The sequence below is a fragment of the Melospiza melodia genome, chromosome 11 (assembly GCF_035770615.1).
Source record: "Melospiza melodia melodia isolate bMelMel2 chromosome 11, bMelMel2.pri, whole genome shotgun sequence".
Lineage (NCBI taxonomy): Eukaryota > Metazoa > Chordata > Aves > Passeriformes > Passerellidae > Melospiza > Melospiza melodia.
The window spans coordinates 16,268,508-16,291,950 of NC_086204.1; the positions used below are offsets into that span (position 1 = coordinate 16,268,508).

At 37.5% G+C, this 23,443-nt stretch overlaps 1 protein-coding gene across 8 annotated transcripts; it reads left to right on the plus strand.

Moving 5' to 3' along the window:
* The first annotated feature begins 1,553 nt into the window (after positions 1-1,553).
* KYAT3 (kynurenine aminotransferase 3) lies at positions 1,554-23,396 on the plus strand. Of its 8 annotated transcripts, none has more exons than XM_063165751.1 (15): positions 1,554-1,597; positions 3,959-4,003; positions 5,885-5,976; positions 9,083-9,141; positions 10,360-10,504; positions 11,387-11,536; positions 12,749-12,835; positions 14,160-14,282; positions 14,374-14,494; positions 18,401-18,477; positions 19,285-19,374; positions 19,955-20,141; positions 21,187-21,260; positions 21,689-21,775; positions 23,090-23,396. In XM_063165751.1, the coding sequence occupies exons 3-15, from the start codon at positions 5,887-5,889 to the stop codon at positions 23,141-23,143; spliced, it is 1,344 nt and encodes a 447-aa protein (XP_063021821.1). In that variant the 5' UTR covers positions 1,554-1,597; positions 3,959-4,003; positions 5,885-5,886; the 3' UTR covers positions 23,144-23,396. The 8 variants fall into 8 exon arrangements, with proteins under 8 accessions (XP_063021821.1, XP_063021823.1, XP_063021822.1 ...); XM_063165753.1 differs by lacking the exon at positions 3,959-4,003 and adding an exon at positions 3,617-3,688 and having other exon boundaries at positions 1,560-1,597; XM_063165752.1 differs by lacking the exon at positions 1,554-1,597 and adding an exon at positions 2,255-2,301.
* Positions 23,397-23,443: the final 47 nt, after the last annotated feature.

Below are 23,443 nucleotides of genomic sequence, written 5' to 3' on the forward strand. Positions count from 1 at the left end.
ATCTCTGAAAAATGCGTGCATCAGTGGAACTAAAAGGCCAACGGTAGGCTAAAGTTTCTTTTTTCCCTTTTTGAAGTGCCTTGTGACATAGCAGAGGTTGGGATCTGCTGCCCTCCAGTGCATGCTTGCAGATGTCCTCTTGGGAGACCAAGAGAATTCTCAAGAAGCATTGCAAACAAACAAACAAAAAAAGTGTTAAATTTTTTGTGTGTCTTATTTAGGACTTAAAATAATTGCTGGGACTTGTTTCTTAATTTTGCTGTATTGTTCTGGCCTTGTCAGACTATTTCTACATCCAAGTAGAGTGTTCTAGTTTGTTCTATGAAATTGGTTCTCTTCAATCAGCTGTTACTCTTTCATTTTCTATGAATATACACATACAATGATTATATACATAACACAATACATATGGTAATGATATGCAAATAGTGTATATATCCCATTTTGTATCTGCATTCTGCCTGTAATTGTTATCTTTGTGATACTTACTGACACATCAGAGAACTTTCTAGTATCCACATTAAAAGGAAACAATAACGACTTGCTATAAAAAGCATTTTATCACTGGCTTGCCCAGTTCTTTCAAAAATATTTATCTATATTATTGAACATTTTTGAACATGAAATGTATTTGACACTATGTCATGCCAGGCCCTTGTAAAATCTGATTAGTGGGTTCTTTCAGCTCTGCAGAATCACAATGGGACTTAGCATAAAAAATTGCTTGAAGTTATATGGTCTTTCTCTTAAACAATGATGTGCAATGATCTAAATGATCAGTACAATGGTGTTGGTATTAAGGGTTTTATAACCAGCTTTATAAACATTTATAAGAGCAGGAAAAGTAGGCTGTAAAGACATTGCCAATATATATATTTTAACTTAGTAATCAAATTTGGTGACAGTGATATGTTGATTAAAGGGAACTTTTAAATTTACGAGTTGGGTAAGTCTCTGTCCTGATTGTGAAGAGAAACCTTAAAAATGCAGATTCTGTGAGTTTATTGAATACCTTAAGAAATCTGGAAAATCTCAGTCTTTTCCTTATAAGTGGTTAACTCAGGCATGAGATAATTTCTTACGATTTTGACACTTTATTCCCTCCAGAAAGGCCAAAGCCCAAGAAAGGTAACCAGTTAGCCCAGTTTTCCAAAGAAAGCGCCAAGTTTTATGTTTGGGAGACGCTACGGACATGGGTGTGTGCAGCTCCATGACGTACCAGGGAGACATTTCTAAGCCATGGTTCTGCCCCGTCGCTTCTCCGCACTGCGCGCAGTCCTCCCTCCCTCAGCAGCTGCCCACACGCGCGGCGGGACGGGCGGGACGGGCGGGACGGGCGGGACGGGCGCTCTCCGCTCCTCGACTGGAAGAACGGGAGGCGTGGGCACTCTCCGGCCCTCTGGGCAGTGGGACGGGCGAGACGGGCGCGCTCCGGCCCTCGGACTGGAGGAACGGGAGGGATGGGCGCTCTCCGGCCCTCGGACTGGAGGAACGGGAGGGACGGGCGCTCTCCGCCCCTCATGGCGGTGGGACGGACGGCCCCGGCCCCGCCCCATCGGCAGCGATCGCGGCGGGCGGCGGAGGCGGTGTCGGGGTGGTGAGTGTGGCGAGTGTGGCGGCGCCGCTGCCGCCTCCGGGGCCTCTCTGAGCCGAGCGCCTGCGGGGGAGGCGGCTCCAGCCCGAGCTCGGGGTTTGACCGCGCTTGTTTCCCGCAGAGCGGCCGGGGAACCCCGGCCGGGGAACCCCGGCTCTGACCGAGGGCCTGCGGGTGAGGGCGGGCGGCGGCGGTGCCGGCAGGCTCCGGCCTCCCCAGCCCCAGCCCCGTGCTGCAGGGTGCGAACGCGTGAGTGGGAGCGTAAGCGCAGCATGGAGTGGCTGCATGGTAGAGCTGCTCTATGAGCGGGAAAAAAAAAAAAAAAAAAAAAAAAAAGAAAAGAAAAGAAAAAACCCCGCAATCTCATCTCGCTCCTTAATCCGTATTGTAAAATTTGTTTCCCCGCGCACAATTTGCTCAATTCCTTGTAGATTATGGAAGAAGAAATGACAAAATTTGACTGCTATGATAAATCTTTCTCATAGAGAAGGTTTTAAGTTCAGTGTCTTTGCCCAACTTCCCTGAGTACAGTGATTTGGCAACAGTTCCTTTGGCTCAATAAGCCATCTATTGCATATAGATGGTAGGAAAAAAAGTCCTGGAGAGCCCTCCACTGGTAAAATGGCACCTTTTCTTTCTCCAAGGCTTTCATCCTCTAGACAATAAGAAGAAACAGTCCTGCAAAGTCTTGACAGCATTTAGCTGAGGTATAACATTTCCTAGATTTGCGTATCCAAAAAATATTAAGCCCAGGACAAATATAACAGGGATTATATTTGCATTATGACATTACTGTGGTGGCAGACAGGGTTTCGGTGTTTATAGTAATGTTTATCACTGAGGCTCCACAGTAAAATGAAACTATTTGTTACCTGAAAAAATGCAGCAGCTTAAAGGGTCTGACCAAGTGTTGTTCAAGCTCTGTGACATGGTTTTTTTTAGAGATGGAATAACTGAAGCTCAAAAATGAAGGAACGGCAGCATTTGGCCTTTTGTTTCAAAGGAGAAAAATGAATCAATTACAAAATTGTAACTTTTAAAAAATGCCCCAGAGGTTCAGCATCCCAGTGTCAGGGTACTGTATGACCAGGAGGCTGGGCAGCTGTGAAGGGAACAGAAGAGCTTACCACTCAGAAATTTTATCTATGCTGGAACTGTTACAAAGCACAGCATGAACTAAATGATTGTTAGTACACAGATGTATTCATCTATTTCCCATGACCAAGTCCAATTATATCTTCCAGCCTAGTTTAAGTACCAAACCTGAGTTTCAACCCAATTAGCAACCAGAATGTTGCTACTAGTCCCACTAAAAAACATTTATGGCACTGACCTTTCTGGTAGCCTTTCTTGCTTCTCACTCCTCTAAAAATATAGAAAGCTGTAGGAGTAGTAATTTGTTATCCCTTTTCCTCTAACATGTTAATTTTCCTGTTTTCTCTGTGGATATGCAAGCCTGAATTCCAGCAGGACTGACTACATGAATGCTTCAGAGCACTGAAAATTAGAATTGGATTAAAAGAATTCCTAATTTAATTTCTGGGTTTAGCAGACATGACTCTTGGCCAAAATGCTGATGACTGACTCCAAGATTGGAAAAAGAAACATTAATAAGACTAAGAAAGAAATTAATATTACCTTTTAATTCCCCCACAAAGATCAGTGCATTTTCTCTGTTTGAAGAACCTTACAAATTTTGAAGAGGGTTGAAATGGGGTTTGCAGTACTTCTCTAGCTGCCAGGAGTGTAACTTCCCTCATCTGGAAGAAACTTTGTATCCCAATGATAAAAACTCAGCTTAGGATAATAAAAACCATCTCATTGATGTGCCTTACACATACTTACATATATGGGGTAATAATTGAGAGTGCATTCATCGTAAAAGTAACAGGAAATAATTCTCTTGAGCCTGTGGTATGTCTTAACATGTCATATAAAATTACACTGGGAATGTGTGTGTTTGGAAAAAAGAGAAGGGGTAGGCCTTGCTTTTGGTGTTTTGTTTTTTTTTTTTTTTTTCAGATCAGTGTATGGGAGAGTATCTGGTTATATTAAGGAGACCTTTCCCTTTAAATCCTTGAAGTCTAAGTGGAGGTACTCAGAAATAAAAGAAGTCATAAAAGTACTTTATAGCAGGCTTTTTCATTTATTGCCCAGTAATCTTGTCTCTTGAGTCTGAACAAATGCTGTTCAGTTTTCAGTGTTAAAGTGTCACAAAGATAGAAACAGTGGGAGAAGTGTTACATGCCAGTGCCTGTTCTTACCGAGGCTGTTCAGCCAAGTCATTTCCATTATGTTCCTCATAAAGTTTTCACAGTTTGTACATTTCTGTGGTATTAAAGGTGGATATAATTTTTTCTTCAGGTATTTTAGGCACTTGCAGAGATTGACCACACCACAGTTACACAGGTCTGCTGCTGCTCATGCAGTGTGGTGGGTTTGTGTGATTGCCTCGTGTCGAATACTGGCTCTGGTTTTTGGTGCACCATGGCACTAATGCTGGAAATATTTACAGCTGTCAGTAATTTTTCTTATTTTCAAGTTAGTTCTGCATGTAAGGCTTGCATGTGTTTTGTTTAATTTTTCTATTTCTCAATACAAAATGAATCAGGCAAAGGCATGCATGTTTGTCTTTCTGCATTAACTAACTACTGCAAGTGTTCACAGTGGGCTGCAAGAGTTGTGCTGTCTTTGGTCTGACCCTGGGGAATGGCACCAATGTCATGGTTATGTTTTAAGATAGCATCAGTAGGTTACACAAGTGACCTTAGACAAGGAGAGCAATAGAGACCTGAATAATATTTTTGATTTTGCATAGTTATTCTCAAAGATAACCCTGAATATGCTAAGTGGTATTATTAGAAATCACTTTAAATTGATTTTCTGGTCTTTTTAAAGCACATGTATTTCTTCTATGTCTTTAAGAGTGTCTGCTGACTAATGTCAAAAATTTTCTTGCTGTTTACTTTTGTTAGTTCTCAGACTAGCAGAGTTTCTTCTTGTAAATGAACATAAATTGTTTACTTGCAGATTGCTAAATGCAGTGGGATTATGGGGCTATTTTGAAGGTCTAATTGAGTTAGCCACAACTCAGTAGTGTGTGAGAAAGAGCCTAATTTCAGAAGTGAGACTGAGTTTGTAGCACAGGAGTAAGAGAAAGGCAAAATCAGCATACTTTTAAAACTTATGCATTGAGTCATCTTTGACTGGCCTTTTCTATTAGTTAATAAGTGTAAAGGACACTTTCTTGTTGGACTAAAAGGATTCTTCTTAATGAAAACATCATATTTCACTGTGCTATGGATTTACCATTTCCTTTCTGTTCATGAGGCTCACATGGTATTGCTTTAAGAGGCAATGGCATTCCCAGGTTTCTAATGCAAATAGTATAGTTTTTTTTTCTTTTTTTGTTCTCTTCCCCTTCTCAGATAGCAAAGTCAGGGGGGAAACACCCTTTAATGCATAAATGATGGAAAAAAAGTTAATAATTCTACTGCTGTGGCTACTGTGTTTCTGACATTAGATTTGTGGGTTACATGTGTCTAACACATTTCAGTCATTGTGGCAATGCAATCTAACATACATGTTTTAAAGTATCTTCTGCAAATAGTTGCATGAAGCACCAGTTCTTACTTCTTTTTTTTGATAGTTATTAATTAACAGAACACATTTTCTCCACTCTGTGAATGATTTTACTCTACACAAAGTGTCTTTTCTTGCTGTTTTCAGCTCTGGGAGATATTTAATGTTTGCCAAGTCACTGTGACAAAACTTACTGTAGTTACATAAAGTTCCTAGGCCTCCAGGAACTTTAAGATGACTGGTCATCTTAATTATCCTGATTTCAGCATACCTGATTTGAAACATTTGGAAATGGAGACAAGTTTTAAAGATGTGTAACATTTAAAAAATTTGGCTCTTTTTCTATTGTATATTAGCAATCTTACTAGCAATTTTCATTACACAAACACATTTTCACAGGAATTCTAACAGAGACTTTGAAGCTTGAATTGCATTTAGTCTTAGCTACTATTCAAAAAAAAAGATCAATGTCAAATAAAGGAAACCTTCCTTTGAGATGACATTCAGAAACACTTTTCAGCCCTGTCAATTACAGAGTTTCATCCTCTATGCTTACAACTGTGACAAGGTAATCATTTAGTAGCACTTAATTGAAACAAAATCACTGGAGGGAAGAGGAGAGCATCTTATCTTAAAATTGTCTAGTGTTGTGTAGGAACTCTTTCCTAGAATCTGTAAGGTTTTTCAGGTCACTTATTTGTTATGCAGGCATGTTTCTTGCTTCACGAAACTTCTGTTGCCGTGGCATTAAGCTAAGAGCAGATTTGCTTTCCAGATCCATCAAGCATTCCACCTCTGCAGTAAGTATTCCTTCAGCTGCATAGAGAAAACTATTTCATGTTTCATGCAGTGTTTTAGAGATGCATTAATTTTGCAATGTTGCAAATATATATGCTTTAGCTATGGTTTGTTTCTTGTTATAGATGAAAAACATTTACTATCAAGAACAAAATAAGGTATTTGAATCAGTGAAATATTAACCAGACTAGCGTAACAGAATTTGGTGATTATTGCTTTGTGTACTTTAAAGTCACATCTAGAACATATCACACCAGAAAGATTCCTTAGCTTTTAGAGAGAAGCCTGAGATACCAGAGACAGGTTCAATCTCAGCTTTATCACAGGCTTTTTGTAGGTCAATTTATTTATTTTTATCTCACTTTTCCTTTAATGATATGACAATAATGTTGCTTCTTGATGCTGCAACAACAAGGGGTCTATACGTACCTTAAACTTAATTTTATATAGAATCTTTTCAGTTTCTCAGCTTAACTGCTTGTGAGATTGTGTAACTTCATTTTAAGTCTTCCAGTTATGTTCAGAGCAAACAGCTTTGCAACATGGCAGGCAGCTGGAGGTGACACTCGGCATTCCATAGAGAACACTGAAATGTAAATGGTGTTCCCAGTTCATCTAGTCAACACATTGGGTCAACTAAGGCACATGACAGATCCTTCAAAACAGATGCTTGAGTCATACTGGGAAGTTGCAACATATTTTGCCCATATGAGAAGTGCAAGTAGGTCAGCTTTTGCCTGAGTCAGTTTTTCATATGCTATATGTATTTATATTCTGTTTAATTGAGTTGGATATTCATTAAATGTCCTCAAATTGAATACTGGTTGTTTTTGTTTTTTTTTTTTTAATTTTTAATTTTCTTAAGATGTTGGCTTAAGTTGTAGCTCTTTAGAGCGTATTCTACAATTATTTATGTACCATGTCAGAGTGTCTGCTTCCAACATCATTAAACTTACTGACATTCAATTTCATGACAAGTTTCTTTGAATTAAGAAAAAGATAAATACAAGCAGCACCGGCTTTCTATCAGGTGCTTCCCTTGTTAGAGGGTGTTAGGGGAAGTAGGAGGTCAGTTAGAGCTTGATGAAGACATGGGTCTCCTGCTTAACACCCATTTTTGACTCCTGGAAGTCCTACCCCTGCACCTAGAAGTGGATTGGAGATTATCAGGTGATGGCTGAAAAAAAAAAGATTCTTAAGATTTGTCATGACCTTCTGGAAAAAGAATGAGAATGAAGGTTTCTTCTTAAAATCTCACTTAATTAGCTGGCTTGCCCAAACTAGTGAGGTTGACCTGAACACCACTGTAATCTGAATCTGTGAAAACTTGAAAACTACTGCAAGTCCTGCTATTCTCTTTTAAAACTAGTTCCAAGATATAAGAAAGAAAGAAATAGAAAGACTTGAATTGTTAAATATATTTAAACTTGTACAGTAGTGAACAGTAAGGTGAAGGCTTATTTTATGGTCAATACATTTTTAGCTAGGGAAGGTTTCTCAATGCAGTTAAGATTTACATTATAGTTAATTATAAAAGTCCTGCAGTTGATAAGCCTTTAGCTTTTAGCAAATTGAAACAATTGAAAGAGAGGCAGTGCATGGAACAAATTTACTCATGCAGCATACAGAATTGTCGTTGTTAATTAGCAAGATTTGAGGTGAGTCTTATTCCCTCTTCTACAAGAAGTAGCCTAGCATGTCAAAAAAAACATATGTATGTGTGTCTTAGTGTAAGCATAACCTGTCTTGTTAGTATTTTTAAAGCCAAACATTGATCATATTTACCAAAACATACACCGTAAAATTGGATTAATCTTCTAAACTATATGTGTGTTTTTAAATAAATCCAATACAGATGACCTAGTCAAGACTCTCCCTTAACTCCCTCTTGTGCTGGGTTAAGAATTTTGCCTTGACCTGTCTAGTGATCTTAAAGGTTTTCTTCCTGAGGACAACTAAAAGGTGTTCTGTGTTTGATTCCTCTTGAGTTTGTGTCACACAATGAGGTCAGAATCAGATCTGTTGAGAAGACAAAGGAGCACAGAAGATTCTGTTTAATTTTATAGTTTCCCATTCTTCATATCACAACACACAAGATGGCTTCCTTACTGTAAGCAGGATGAGTGCCAGCATTGCCCTGCTGCATCCTGTGTCTACTAGCAGTCATTGAAACTTGAGTCTAATGGTAATGCAGACATTTTCATCTCAGAGTATGCTGGCTAGAATATGGTTTTTGAATCTTTCTGGTAATGACAATAGCTGGCAGTGATAAAAGTAGCTAAAAATCTGTAGCTTGACTCAAAGAAACAGGAGTGTCTGGAGTATTGAGAAACTAGGTAATTTTTTTCTCTGGTATCAAGCTAGTTTGCAAAGATAGACATGAACTTGCATCTTATAGAAATAAATTTGGGTTTATATTTCCTAACTTTCTTTCCAGTTTTAGCTTAAAAATACCACAACTATCAGTAGGTTTTTCTCTGCCTCCATGTAGAGCAGTTATTACAAACCTATTTTATGGAAGTTTTCCAATACCTTAATTCAAGGTCTGAATGCACAGAAAAAGCCATATTCTGACGTGGTTTTGCTGTGCTCTAAGGTAGATACTTTAAAGCTTAAAAAATCTGAACAAAACCAGGAAATGTCTTTGCTATTTTCTTCTTACCCATCAATTTTACCAATAAAATTACATTGCAAATGCATACTTTCCAAACTGGATTGAGCAGGAATTGGACTAGAAATAGCACAATCTTTAAGCTGTTACCATATCATAGAAACAAAAAAGAAAGTATGTACACTAATTATTTCCTTTTAAGATCACCTTTTAAAGCTATGGAGCTAAATTTTGCCCCTCCTCCATCCTTGCTGATGAAAGTTTAGAGGATTTAGATAAAGATGAATAAGAATTTAGGAGATTTTTGTTAGTCTGAATTCAAGCTATTATGCAAGCTTTAATGAAAGAACATGTCTGTAATTCTGTGTAGCTACTGAATTCAGCTGGCAATGGTGTATTTGAGAAAGCATGAGGGAGGGTTTTCATGCTGAATCCAACAATATCATACTTTGTCTTCCTTAACAAAACCCTTCTGTCTGTATGTTTTGATCTTGCAGACAATGCCCTTCAGACACAAAAATACAAGACGGATTGAAGGCCTTGATAGCAATGTGTGGTAAGTAAGAGGAAAATATCTGCAAGTGTCAGAAAATGTCCTTGGCTGATGTATTTTCTTTCCAGAAAGATAATTATTGCTAATAATAAGATACATGGCAGTTGCTATCCCTGCTGGAATGTATTTGGCACCTGTTTAGAAGCAGTGAATTAAATTCAATTAAAGGTGTGATTAATTTTTATTTTTGACCTTTAAATATTAGGCTGGGGCTTCTCTTCATCTATAAAACCATGTAAGACAAATATAACTCATGGGCATGGTAGTATAGCTGATTTTCAAATTTAAATGTTAATTCTGTTGAATAATGTGTTTCAATTACACCTGATTTGTGTTTACCAAACAAGTCAGATTTTTATTAAAGCCATTTTACTTTTTTTATAATAAGCCATTATACTTGTTTTATAATTTGGCTTATTATTTTTAATACATCTTTTTCTAGGTATTAAATTGGTCTTAAAGCAATATTGCCCTCACTGATAAATATGGAATTTTCTTAGTTGGTGAAAAGACTATATTGGGCTTACCTTAGTTGTATGTATGTGTTGCATTACTTGTGTGTACATATACACAAGGTGTTTTGATTATTCGGCCTCAAGCTAATTTTTAGCAATTTGTATTCATTTTTCACAGGACTGTGATGCTATGTGGGAGGGTAATGATGGGGAGAGGGTTGTTTTGTTTTGTTTTTTTAAATTTTTTATTAAATTTCAGTAGGGGGGAAAGAGTAAAATGTAAAGCTGATCTGTGCAGGGAGGAAGGAAACATTGTTCAAGGATCCTCAGGTTATTAGAAACAGTTAATAGGCAACCTGAAACAGTCTGTTGTCTAAAATTACTTTAAAAAATTACAGCACTCTGAGGTGACTGGGTAGTTTAAATGACACCTTCAATTGACTGATTTTAATCTTTAGGACATTTTATGTGCCTGGTATTCAATTTCTGCATATATCCAAAGCAACTGTGTGTTTGTGTATCTGCACATCTGAGCACGCTTCTTCCAGAAATGTTATTCTATAGATGCAGAACATCAATCTTTCCTTGAGTGCCCTCGGACTCTTGTGATCACATTATTTTAGCCCTCAGCTCTCCATTCTGCTTAAACCTGTTCCCATTGCTGGGAATTTGGCAAACTGAAATATTTTTGTTTTGCCTTCTCGTGCTAATGAATAAAAATATAATTTTATCTGGTATGTTAACTTTAAGATGTTTTTCCCTCCAGGGTTGAATTTACAAAAGTGGCAGCAGATCCCTCAATTGTTAATCTCGGCCAAGGCCTTCCTGATATATCCCCTCCCAGCTATGTTAAAGAGGAGCTGGCAAAGGTAGCAGCAGTTGACAGACTGAACCAATACACCCGAGGCTTTGTAAGTATTGTGGAACTCCAGGACCCAAGTTCAGTGGAAAATGTGCCACAGGGAAAAAAGTTGACTTTAAATTAGTTTTATCTATAGATCATAGTCTTATGTCCCAAATTAAGTTCATCTAGTAGCTTTGTCTGTTACTAATGAACTTCCTCTGTGTAGGCTTCTTCAAGGCAGAACCCTTCAGCAAAAGCAGAATGGTAGAGCAGGTCTGGGAGGTCTCTGAGGAGTTGATTCACTTTAAAGAGTGTAGGTTATTTACCTCTGACTTTAGTCAGTGGGAACATGAATCACAGAGTACAATGGGAGAATGAGAAAGAAATACTTGTATTGCTGCCATGTCCCTGGAGGGGACACAAATGGTGAATGGTACTCTGAGATTTGGGATGTGACTATATGAATCAATATTTTGATCACAAGTGCTATTTATCAGCAATATATAAATACAATAAAAAAATTCCCTTGCGCCAATTACTTTTAGTTGAAAGATAAGAGAGGAAACAGAAGGAGATGAAAGAGACTCAAGAGGAGGTGAGGATGAACTGGTGTCAGAGTATTCCCTTCTCTCTGTCTGTCTCTTGTCCTAGCTAGGCTATAGGCTATCTGGACCTACTCTGAGATGTGATAATATCAAAGAAATTAAAAAGCACCAGATAGAAAAAAAAAATTCTGAGTAGATACAAATAAATTGAAAACAAGCTTTTCTTTCCTAGTGTGCAAAAACTTTAAACCCTGTTACCTGTTAGCAGCCATTAACACTGAGGGCTAATGTATTTTTCTATTTCAAAATGTAATAGTTTGATACACGTAGAAAAGAGCCCAAACTCAGGCTTTATACATTGTCAGGCACGCTCCAATCAGTTACTTTCTTTTTGGTTTGAACAGGGGCATCCATCACTGGTGAAAGCCTTATCTCAAGTCTATGAGAAAGTTTGTGGAAGAAAGATTGATCCTCTCACAGATATCCTGGTGACTGTGGGAGCTTATGGATCTCTCTTTAGTACAATACAGGCACTAATTGAAGAGGGAGATGAAGTAAGTTTTTACTGGAAATATTCACATATACTCGCAGACCTGAGAATCTTTTTCTTATTTGTCTACTTCTAAATATAAGTTAATGTTGGGGCTTCTTTCTGTCCCTATTGGTTTGATTTTTTACAATTATACATCTGACTTGTGGTTTCAGAAGCTGTGATTAAGACACTATCCTTTGAATGTCTTCCTATCACTCATCAATTTACAAACACCTTTTTTCACTCTTAGGGCATCTGTGGTAGTTTATTTATCCCTGTTACTGTTAGGTGACACAATACACACTGATTTCTTATTTGAGAAAACATGTGGGATGTTGTCTGCAACAGAGGGCACTAAGAATTGCTGGTGTTTGGGTAACCATTATGTATCAGGTTCTGTTTTGGGCCACTGCATGGTGGGAGCATAGGGCACAGAAAAGCTTAGTTAGTTAGTTAGTTAGTTAGTTACTTACCATACTAGCTGTGATGGCTCAGCTCTTCACTATTACTGATGTCTGCCTTTTTCACAATGAAATAAAAAGTCATTTTACAGGAATATTTGTATCCGTAGTGGATAAAAACTTTTTGTGTTGTTGTGTATTTTGCTTTCAGTGTTTCATTAATTTCACTTGTACATTGTATTCTCATCTTGCTTTTCGGTTGCTCTGATAGTCACTTCTCTTTTGTTTGGAATAGTTCTATAAGCCTTTGCTTTTGGTGGTTTTTTTTCTTTGTTTTGATTTCCTATTGTCTAGCCTCTGTGCAGTTTTTCTTGAGTTTCTCCTCTTTCTTTACCTGAGAATTATTGATAAAATTTGAAGACTTAACTGTTCTTTTGATTTCTAGATACTGGGAAATCCTGGAATTTCATGGGCGTAATTAAAGCAGCTCTGCTGTGGTTCAGTAATTTACCATTGCTATTTCCCATCTTTGCTTTGTACTTTCAAATCTGTGTGTAGGTCTCAAACATGCTTATTGTTAGAACTCAGTAGCTGTAATGTGTAATTAGAAAAACAGCCTCTGTGTGTTGTCAAAAATGAGTGGTGGTTATCATACTTAGCCTGAGGGGATTGTTGTATTGTACTCTAAAAGGAGGAATATTCTGCAATGTTATAACATTAAACCTGGAGTGCCAGAAACATTATCAACCTATGGCACCAAGGTAAATGTAGAAATAGGATGGTATCATGCACAGTAAACTCTTTGTTTCTGAAACTGATGATTGTCATTTCAGGTAATAATAATAGAGCCGTTTTATGACTGTTACGAGCCAATGGTAAAGATGGCGGGTGCAAAGCCTGTTTTTATCCCACTAAGATGTGTGAGTAACTTTTTAAAAATTACTAATTATATAAAGTTTCTCATCCATGTTCAATGCAGTTTGCTGAACATCTATATGATGCTTTTCTGTATAGTTTTTCATAATGTCAAATTACATAAAAATGAGATTGCTAGAGTGTAAGTCTGAGACAATGATAATCCAAAAGAGAATATTTTATTAGTGTTGGAGAAGGTGTGACAGTGTTTCTTATTTGCTTTAATTTGTGCATTCTGAAAGCTGATAAAACAGCTTTCTTCAGTTTTCAGTGCAAATTATGGAAGGGGGATCCATGTATCAGTGCAATTTCTCTGTCAGTTGGTTTTCAAAAGGTTTGGTTCCTGATCCCTACAGCAATTCCTACAATGACAGAATACAGTTTATTTTCCAAAGTATGCTTACTAAATAAGGACTGATCATGCAGTAGATGCATTTGCTATACATACAGAATTACTGTTTCCTTTATTGTTAAGTAGGCTATAGGTTAATTGCCAAATTGGTACTGCTGGCGTTATGCCCACAGCTTGCAAGGATTGTTCTGTATGCCAGCTGTGCCTTGTGCAACTGGCAGCCTTGCTGAGGGGTTCTTTGGGCAGCACTATTGCAGGAACACCATGAAATCAGAACAACACAGAATGACAAAACCTCCAGGACTGCAGTGGGAGTAGGTGGAAGTCCATCTTCTAGGGATGTTTTGAATGACAGGGCACCTCCAAGCATTTTCTGTTTCACACTCTTGTTTTCGGTCTGGCCCTCTCCCAGTCATTGCAGGTGTCACAAGGGTGGTGTGGCCATGCTCTGTTGTTCTGTGTTCCAACTGGCCCAAACTCCTTAGCCATTTGTAATACTTCAGGGATACTTGTAGTATATGTATTGTGTAGTATATAAACTCCGGAGACTCAGTACTGCAGATTTTTAGCTCTTTGGCCATTTTCATTAGTTTAAGAAGAAGGAAAAGACCTTGAATTCCCAGTGGTGATCAGTCTTTTCAGTCAAGCAAGCACACACTTGCTCTACTGTCTGGCAAGTCTGTAAACTCTCCTGCCATGTGACTGCGTTACACACTGTAATAATCAGCATGTGTGCAACAAGATCCTGGAAATCAATTCCTGCAGGGGCTTTAGGACAGAAAGTGGCCAGAGGAGGACAGCCACTGTCACTACAGTTTACCTGTTCCTAGAACAACCTCTCTTAGGTTAGCAAGACAGATTGGATAGGTTGTCACATATGGTTATGAAAGTGTTTGAGCGTGAAAAGTTGAGCAACTTTAGGCTGCAACATGTATTGAAGTCACATATAAATTTATTGTGGGTTGTTTTTTTTTTAGAAAAAGGATGGAAACACCGCATCTAGTTCTGATTGGGTCTTAGATCCTGCTGAACTTGCAAATAAATTTAATTCCAAAACAAAAGCAATTATTCTAAATACTCCACACAACCCGATAGGCAAGGTAAGAGTCCTGCTTTAACACCACATTAATTTCAAAGAATGCCTTAAATACTGTGATTAATGTATTTTCCTTTACTTTTCCTGTATCCCAGGTTTTTACCCTGGAAGAGCTCCAAGTAATAGCTGATCTCTGTATTAAACATGACACCCTGTGCATCAGTGATGAGGTGTATGAATGGCTGGTGTATAAAGGGAATAAACACATTAAAATAGGTACTGATTTTTTGTGGCATCTTAAAAGTAGTAGTGGAATGATGCTGTGAACTTGCCTCCCAAGGATAATGCTTGCTGGAAGAAGCTCATATTTCAAGCTTTGAAATTTTTCAATGTTTAGGGTCTAAGGAGGGGATCATCTCTCTTTTCTAAATATTATTTTAAAGAATAATTTCTAAATAGAATTTCCAAGGTTCTTAAGTGACTTTGGAGCAGATATCCATAGAAACCAGTGGGACTGATGCTTGTAAGTCAGTTATGATCATATAAATTTACCATCCTTATTCAGTTACTCTGTTGGCCACGACAAGTATAGTTGCTGTTATTCTATGTATATTAGACAGTGCTTTGCTGAAGAACTAATAGAAGGAACAGGAATTAGAACTTTCTTCTCAAAGCTTTGTAGAGATAATAATGAGGGAATTGGACAATGAGGAATACAATTATTTTTGCTCCACTAATTATAAAAAACTAAAAAATAGTATAAAGGTCATTGTGGAGATAGTGCATGAGCACTGTCCCCCCCAAGGATGGAGACAGGATTAAATACTAGACATTGAATTCATTGAAGTAAGTCCTGCAAGTGCAGTATGAAAGCCTGTTAAATCTTCAGGTAGTGTTGTTACAGGGGTAAAGCAAAATTGCCAGAACAAACCAGAAAAAAAAAAAAGATGCCAGGTTCTTGATCCACTTGTTTTACTTGATCCAAGTTTCACTGAAGTTAGTGGAATCACTCCCACTGCCTTAGAACAATTTAGCCTAAGGTTACTGAACTCCTTTTCCAGTTCAATAATGCTACAGCTATGTATTTCTGTGAAAATTTCTAATCTGGTGGCCTTGGGTTGGCTCTGCTGATGTATTTGAAAAGTCCAAAACTTCCTTCTCATATGTACAGATACTTTGTTTCTGATGGTAGCATCTTGCATGAGCCACCTGTTCTGATGTACTTATTGTATGGAAGGCACATTTCAGTCGTGTGCAATAGAGGCATACAGTTAGATTAAACAACGATATCAAGGCACTTAAGTATAAATTAGACATGGAAAGACTTACCTTTTTCCCTAGCTCTGCCACTGGTTGAATGCTGAATAACTTTGCTTCTAGGCTTCAACTCCATATTTGTAGAGTGACAACAAAATCCATTGGTGAGGGGCTACATCATTGTGAAAATTGAATCTTATGAGTAATAGAAAGAAAATTATATCTAAATGACCTTGCAGTACTTGTTAGCTCAGCTGCACAGTTGCTGATCATCCAGCTGCAGTACATTGATTATACTGGCCATGCATAGGGTCTGTTTTGAGGGTGACCTAATTCCATGGCTGTTGTGGTTACCTTGATAGTGATACTGTGTCAAAGACCTTCCGACATGGAAGAAGGAGAACACTTTGGGTACATTAATGTGATAGTAATCTGAGTCACTGCAACTTGACAGGTTACCTAACAGTAACTGATCATGTGTCCCAGCTGCAAAGTGAAGTCAGTTAGATTAAAAATTTCTGCTTGGGCTTAGCAGGTGTTTCATGGCCTTAGCATTTCATGCAAGGCTGTCTTCAGAATCAAAATCTCTGTGTGGTGTAAGGTAATCCCTTTTCCTTTTCAACAGGAGCAGGTCCAAGCACATTGTCAGCTACACTGCATCTTATGGACAGGTGGTGAATTCTTAGGATGAAATATCTCCATTGTCAGCACCTTAATGCTTCAAACCAAAACATTGCACCAAACCACAGACATTCTGTAATTTAGCATAAAATGTAAAAGTACTGTATAAAGAAAATGCAAATTAAAGCCCAGAAAGATAGTCAGCTAGGTTTAGGTATGGATTCTCTAACACATCCCATGAGATCATTAACTTTAGTGTTAAAAGTACTCTAGAACTTTCAGGGTAACACTGTAAACAATAACATTATTTCAGTAAAAGAAACAGACACTGCTCTTTTTTTACTTAAGTTTCTCCTATTCCTTATTACTTTTAAGTCTACAAAAACAATATAATAAAAATGAGTGTGTTATTTCTCTATGTATAAACTCTTGTGCTTCCATAATAACTTCTATATATTCTATCCAATGCAGTGACACTTTTTTTTTTGTGGGAGATACAAAATGGATATTGCATCAATTTACAGGATCTGATAGTTGCTCCTTCATACAATTTAGCAGGGGTTGCTAGCCACAGCTCATAAAATTAGTACAGTCTTTGTGCTGTCACTGAAGCAGTTTTCTGTAGCATATAACACTTCATCATGTTTCCCATCATCTGACTTCTGTGAAAACGTGGACTTCCTCTGCATAATGATTAGGGTTGCACTGACAGATTTAGAGATTGCATCTCATAGCTGAGGATTCTGAGCAAGCCACTCAACAAGCTGAGTACTATCCCAGGTAACAGGCTTATTATATGTTAGTTGCACTTCATTAGTTTTTAAATTGTAGTCAGACTTGGTTATGGTGTCATATGATGTCATATATGGTTGCCACAGGGAAATTTCCCTCTCTATTTAAAACTTGTTTGGAAAAGCAATGGAGCTACTCCTTTCTCTGTGCCCTTGTACTGCTGCTATTGTTTGAAAAGCTGTCACATTCTATCTCCAAGGTTGAATTCCTGTGACTTTGTGGCAAAACAGGCTTGCTAGAGGCCATTAGCTTTGAAAGGCAATTCTTGTTGCAGTCTGTGAGAGCTGGTTTGGGTGCCTCTAGGAAGTGATCTCTACTGTTGGCCTAGCTTGGTAGAAGATACATCTGTTCAAACTTTTTCTTTTCAAGGTCACAGAGTAGTTGAGTATGGGTAGGCTAATAGAAAAATCAGTTTCTTTCATGCTGTTTGGTTTATCTTCTTGGTAAATTTGCTCCAAAAATTGCAATACGTGTTTTCAAATAGCTGAAAGACTTATGCCATGTCTAATGCTGGTAACTGCCACAAAACCTTCCTCGTGAAATTCAGGAGTTTGATTTGGAAAGTCTTTGTTCATTGGTTTCACTAGAGGGGGGATTTAACAACTGACAGATTCACTGGTAGGGCTTCTAGTATGCAAATGAGGTGAAGTCAGATGTTGGTGACTACTGTAATTACAGCCTTGACTGACTTTGTGTCTCAGACTTAGGTGTGTCTGGATTTGTCTGTTTCTCTTGAAATTAATTAAGTTAGAGTCCAAGCAGAGCTTTGCAGAAGCTGCATAGAGAAAAAAAATTGCAAACTACAGGAAGGGACCTTTGCTCTCTTATCTCCTTGGAAAGGGAACAAAGGATTTTGGTCTCCTATCAGATACAACTGCAAAGACAGAGAGAGGCCTCTGTGAGTCTCTTAATCCTTGCAGACATTTGAGCTAACTGCTATTGTCAGTCAGTCTCAGGCCTGTTCAAATTGTACAATACAGCATAATTTATTTACTCACTCTGCTAGTTTTCTGGTGTTTTGTTGTTTGGTTCTGGGTTAGAAGTCTTAGTAATTAGTTTCTTTTTCTGATGTCTGAGACAGCCAGTGACACTGAACTGGACAATTCTAGTAAAGAGGGTTGCAGTGCCTGAGTTAATGTTGTGTATAGTACTATTACCAGGCATCAGAAATAACCTGTCCTGGGGTGAATGGATAGCCTTAGATAATATTTTTCTTATGGATAACTGTGCATTTTGGCTGAGGATAATTAACATGTAGTTTTCAAACTGTACCTCTCATTTTCTGTCTCTTCTTTCTCTTTTCATTAATCCTTACCTTCTTTTCATGCTAGAAAACACTGGCCCATATATCCTTTTTCATTTGTTACAATTGCTATAATTTCAGAATATTCTTGTTGTTTGCTTAAGATGCTGCAATGAACATACAGCTCTTAGCTAGGGGCAGTGCAGTTCTTCAAATTACATGGAATATGTGAGTGCACCTGTACCAAAATAATTTTATTTTATGTACAGCTACATTGCCAGGTATGTGGGAAAGAACAGTAACTATAGGAAGTGCTGGAAAAACATACAGTGTAACTGGCTGGAAGGTAAGAACAATCAATATAAATGAGTTAAATTACATAGAATGCATTTATTACTCTTAAAACACCTCTGTTTTTATGACCTGTGTTCTGAAAGTTTCTGGCAAATCTTCATGTCTCCAAATGTGACAATACCATTCAGTTGGAGCAATTACCTATTTTTAACACCCATGTCTTAATTATCTTCTTGTCTCTTAACTGATAAACTCTTGTGAGCATAAATTACTAAAAAAACCACCACAGTATGTTTTGTTCAAAATCAGTGAAGATTCTTGGAGAAAACATGGATATTATAATATTTTAACTTCCCAGTTTTCCCATCTTGACTTTTAAATATGTATCAGAAAGTGAAAAAAAATTTTTAGCAACAAAATTTTTCATCACCATGTGTTCATCAGCATGTGTTCAAAGTGAAGCCAGCATATATGATGCAGTAGTGAGTTTTTGTTTTATATTCAAACTGGCTTTGACACAGCAGCTTAAGAGATGGATAGGCTCTAAACCAATTAGAAATAACATTTCTAATAAATGTTCAGTTGGATTTCTAACTCTTGTTTTATGAAGAGTTAAAAGTTTACTCAGTGTCCTATGAGAGATAGGGATAAGGGAAAATAGAATTGTTGTCTCAAATCTACCATTTTTTAAAGGCATCATACACCAAGCTTTGTGTAAACCAGCTTTTTCTTAATAATTTATCAAAACAAATGCTTAAAAATAGAAAAAACTCAAGACATTGGCTAATTTTTAGTATTTGTTATCTCTTAGTAACACCACTGCCTGTAAGTGTAATATATGCACCCTTTCCTCCCTTAGCTTGGTTGGTCCATTGGTCCTGAGCACCTGATTAAGCATTTGCAAGTTGTTCACCAAAATACACTCTACACTTGCCCAACTCCATTACAGGTAGGTACAGATGGGCAAAGGAGATTGTTTTCTGGTGTAAGAAAGCTGTTGGCCTCATGTAATAAAACAGTAACCACTACAATGACATTTTAGTTGTCAAGATACATATTCTAGGGTGTAATAGGAGGAAACAAATTTGATCAACTCACCAGACATTTAAAAAAAAAATCACTCTTGTGGATTCTGTCATCTTGTACCCACAAACTACGTGTTGCATAAAACATGAAATCTTAATGGTTTCCTAGCAAATATAAATGAAAGTTCTGTCTACTGGTGTCCAGTATTCTATGGTACATTATTATGAAACAATTAAATTTAGCTTCAATTCAGATTGTAAACTTTTGTGTCCAGGACTCTGACTTCAGTGTACGATTAGTGCCTAGCAAAAGAGTGGGTGTTTTGAGTGATGCCACAGGACAGGACGAAGTAATTAACAGATTACAGATGTATCTTGTGTAATTTGTGTGGTGATTTGCTTAATATGGGCCAGGATTGAACAAAATTCCACGATTTCAGCAGGAAGTGGGAGTGTCTGTGGGGATCCTGAGTGTTAATGAGTGCTTTTACCCTGTGTTTCCAGGAGGCTTTGGCACAGGCATTTTGGATGGACTATAAGCGCATGGATGACCCTGACTGCTATTTTTACTCCCTGTCTCGAGAGCTGGAGAGCAAGCGCGATCGGATGGCTCAGCTTCTGAAAGGGGCTGGACTGAAGCCTGTCATTCCAGATGGAGGATACTTCATGATCGTTGATGTTTCCACGTTAAGTCAGTATAAAGTTTATTAAAGAGTGTGGGGAAAGTAAATTTGGTTAATGAGAAAATTCAGCTTTCATTTTAAACTATATTCTCATCTCATATGCACCCATATGTGTGCATAACATTGTCAGGAGTACTAACTGGGATTGAAATTTTCAGTTTCAGTTAGCTGGTAAAGTAGATTTTATGAGCTTCAGTAAAGCATTTGTGATCCTAACTTGTCCATGCTTTGCAAAGCCATGACATGTTTTTAGAGGGGATAAAGGAGGTAGATAAACTTTCCTATTTTCAAAACATCTGTGATTATGAGAATGAGAGCCAAGCGCCTGGATAATATACTGAGTTCATCCCATTTGCATTTTCTTTTTTCTGTTTGTGTTTTTTTTTTTTTTTTTTTTTTTTTTTGTTTTTTTTTTTGCTTTTGTTTTTTTTTCTCCTAATCTGAAGTCATGCCCTAAAGGCTCTTTGAAGCATTCTGATCTCTAAACACTGAATGCTACCAAAATTTACAAACCTTTTGAAAATTCAGGCTATGGTAGCTTCAGAGAAAGCATTCACACAGGGGATGGTCTTTTTAGTTCCACATTTTTTCACTAACTAGTCTAAATGGCATTTGTCATTTAGACAGAAATGTTTAAACACAGAAAGATATCACAGTTTAATCATGTGTCAGGAAGTTTTAGGCAGCTCAGTTTCACAGATGAGAAAACTGCATTTTCAGGGATTATTGCTGTCCATGCAATAAATGCACTCTTCAGTACTCTCCATAGCCCTGATCCCCAATAGTCCAGACTTTAGGACTTTTGGAGTATTACAAGGCTTTCCTCCAAGCTACATGTCTGAATTTGCTTTGGATGGAAAACAAGTGCTCAGATCAGAAGGAAAAGGTTCAATCTGTTGGCCTATTTTACTTCTTAGAGTATAATTTAAAAATTAAAAATTAAAAAAACACATATAATTTCATTCTCAAGTATTAACTGTAATAAAATGCTGTTAATGAATGCCTTCCCATTGGAGTCTAGGAAATCTTACAACATATTTGTTTTACACTTAGATGTGGATCTCTCTGATGTAGATGAGAAACAACCTTATGATTATAAATTTGTCAAATGGATGATAGCATCTAAGGTAAGATGTCTTAGTCATACTCTAGTTTTATGAATGCTTTTCTATTGAAAGCAAGAGCAGTGCAACTGTAGTTATTAAATAATGTAGTAGAGATGTTCCATTCAAAATATTATTTGGTGTTATTGATAATGGTGTGACTAAAATATTTTAAGTATGTTGAAAATGTACACTGTAGGTTTTTGCTACATCCCAGCACTTTTCTTTCAGGAAGCTTAAGTGTTAGTTGTACAAAAGTACCTTTGAAATATTTTGCCTAAAAAAAGTAATTTGAATTTAGTACAAGCCTAGCTAGTGCATACAAAACTGAACCTTTCCCTCATGTGTTGGGAGGGAGAGTTCTAGAAACAGAATAGTAAAATCATCATGCTTAAACCAGATTTCTTATACACATTTAAATAAGCAAATGCTATTTCTGTTTTGTGTTTCAGAAGCTATCAGCAATTCCTCTTTCAGCATTCTGTGCTCTTGAGACAAAGAAACAGTTTGAAAAATACATACGGTTTTGCTTCATTAAGGTAAGCTTGCGTCCTGAAATCAATGCAGTACAGGAATCTGCAAGAGACTGACCTACATTTTCCCCAGGATCTCTTGTATTGAAAGCTTTTAGGAACATAAAGTTAATTTGATGTAAAATTCAGCACAAAGTATCTTCAATTGTCTTTTTGCTGAAGGACTTTACACCATCAGTGTAGGTGGCATGGCCAGGAAGGGCAAGTGGCAGAAAATAACTGGATGGGTAGCCCTTTTAAGCTTATTGTATTGATTTCAAAAAACATTCTTGACCAGTGGTGACAGTGAAAATTATTGAGACAGGTAAGCTATCAATTAATGTGATACCCATAATCCAGAGCAGAGAATAACTGTACAGCAGAGTGTGTGCCCCATGTCCATTCAGTGTCCAATACAAAAAACAGTGAAGAGGACACCTTCAAATTTAGCTCACTTGCCTGAAAATACACAGACTTCATGTGAGCTCCAAATTACAGAAGCAAACATGTTTTTTTTTTGTGAATTGGCTGGTTTTTGCCATTTTGTGAGCACTTTCTTTGCAAATATTCTTCCCCTGTTAAGTTTGTTCTTGAAAGGCTGGAAGGCTTTGGGGACAGGTATGTAAACTTCAATAAGGCCAAAGCCCTGAGATGTTTCCCAATTGTTCTGCAACAGAGTCAGCATAATGGAGCATGTGCAAATCCTGAGCTGTTCTGTGTAAAGATCAGAGCCTTAGCCTCCCAGTGATGAAGGGGAGTTTCTCCTTTTGTTACTTACTTCTTCTGATGAGGTGTAAAGTCTATGGCATAAACTGAGCCAGAAACAAGCAAGATGAAGTTACTGGTTGTACCTGTGGCTGACAAACAGCACTAATGCTTTCAAGCTAGACTGCCTGTATGACTCACCGGGCTGGAGCCAAGCTACACAGTTTGGAGGGATTATGTTTAAATAGTTCACAGCATAACCGGGCTGCAGGGAGTTTGAAAAATCCCAACTGTACTCACAGGGATTAGGAAAGTGTGCTAGCTTGTCTCCAAACCAGAGCTGCTAAGTTACATCACTGCATTAATGCCATGAATTTATGTAAGTTTTGCTTTCATTAAATGAATGCTGAGATGGTATCTTTTAAATATATCTAATAAATGTTTTCAAAGAATCAGCACTGAATTCTTTGTATTGTCCAGATTTCTACCTAACAACTGTCAATGAAAAACTGGCTGAAAAGAAATTTACAGGATGCAGCTGAAACAACCAACTACTGATTTGAGATGATATAATCATGATTGGCTCTTTTCAGGAACTCAGTACTTGCAGTAATAGTGTTGTTTCTTGTTTTGCAGAAAGACAGCACACTAGATGCAGCTGAAGTGATCCTGAAGAACTGGAATAAATAGACAGACTGATTTTTCTTATTAACTCTTCCATATAATGTAACTATCTAATAGTAGGGTTTTTTTAAAATTGGAAATGTAAGAAAAAAATTACTTTAACCAGTACAGAATTGACATGACGTTGTAAATAACTTTTTCCTGATACCTGCTGAGGAGTTAAAACAAGGATTTACTGAAATATGTGTAATGCAACTCAGAGGTTATTTTCAGTCTTTTAAAAACAAAAATTAAAATTTTCAGTCTTTCTCTTAAAGAAGCCCCAATGTACTTCTGCGCAAACTTGCGGCAGTTTTGCTCACGCTT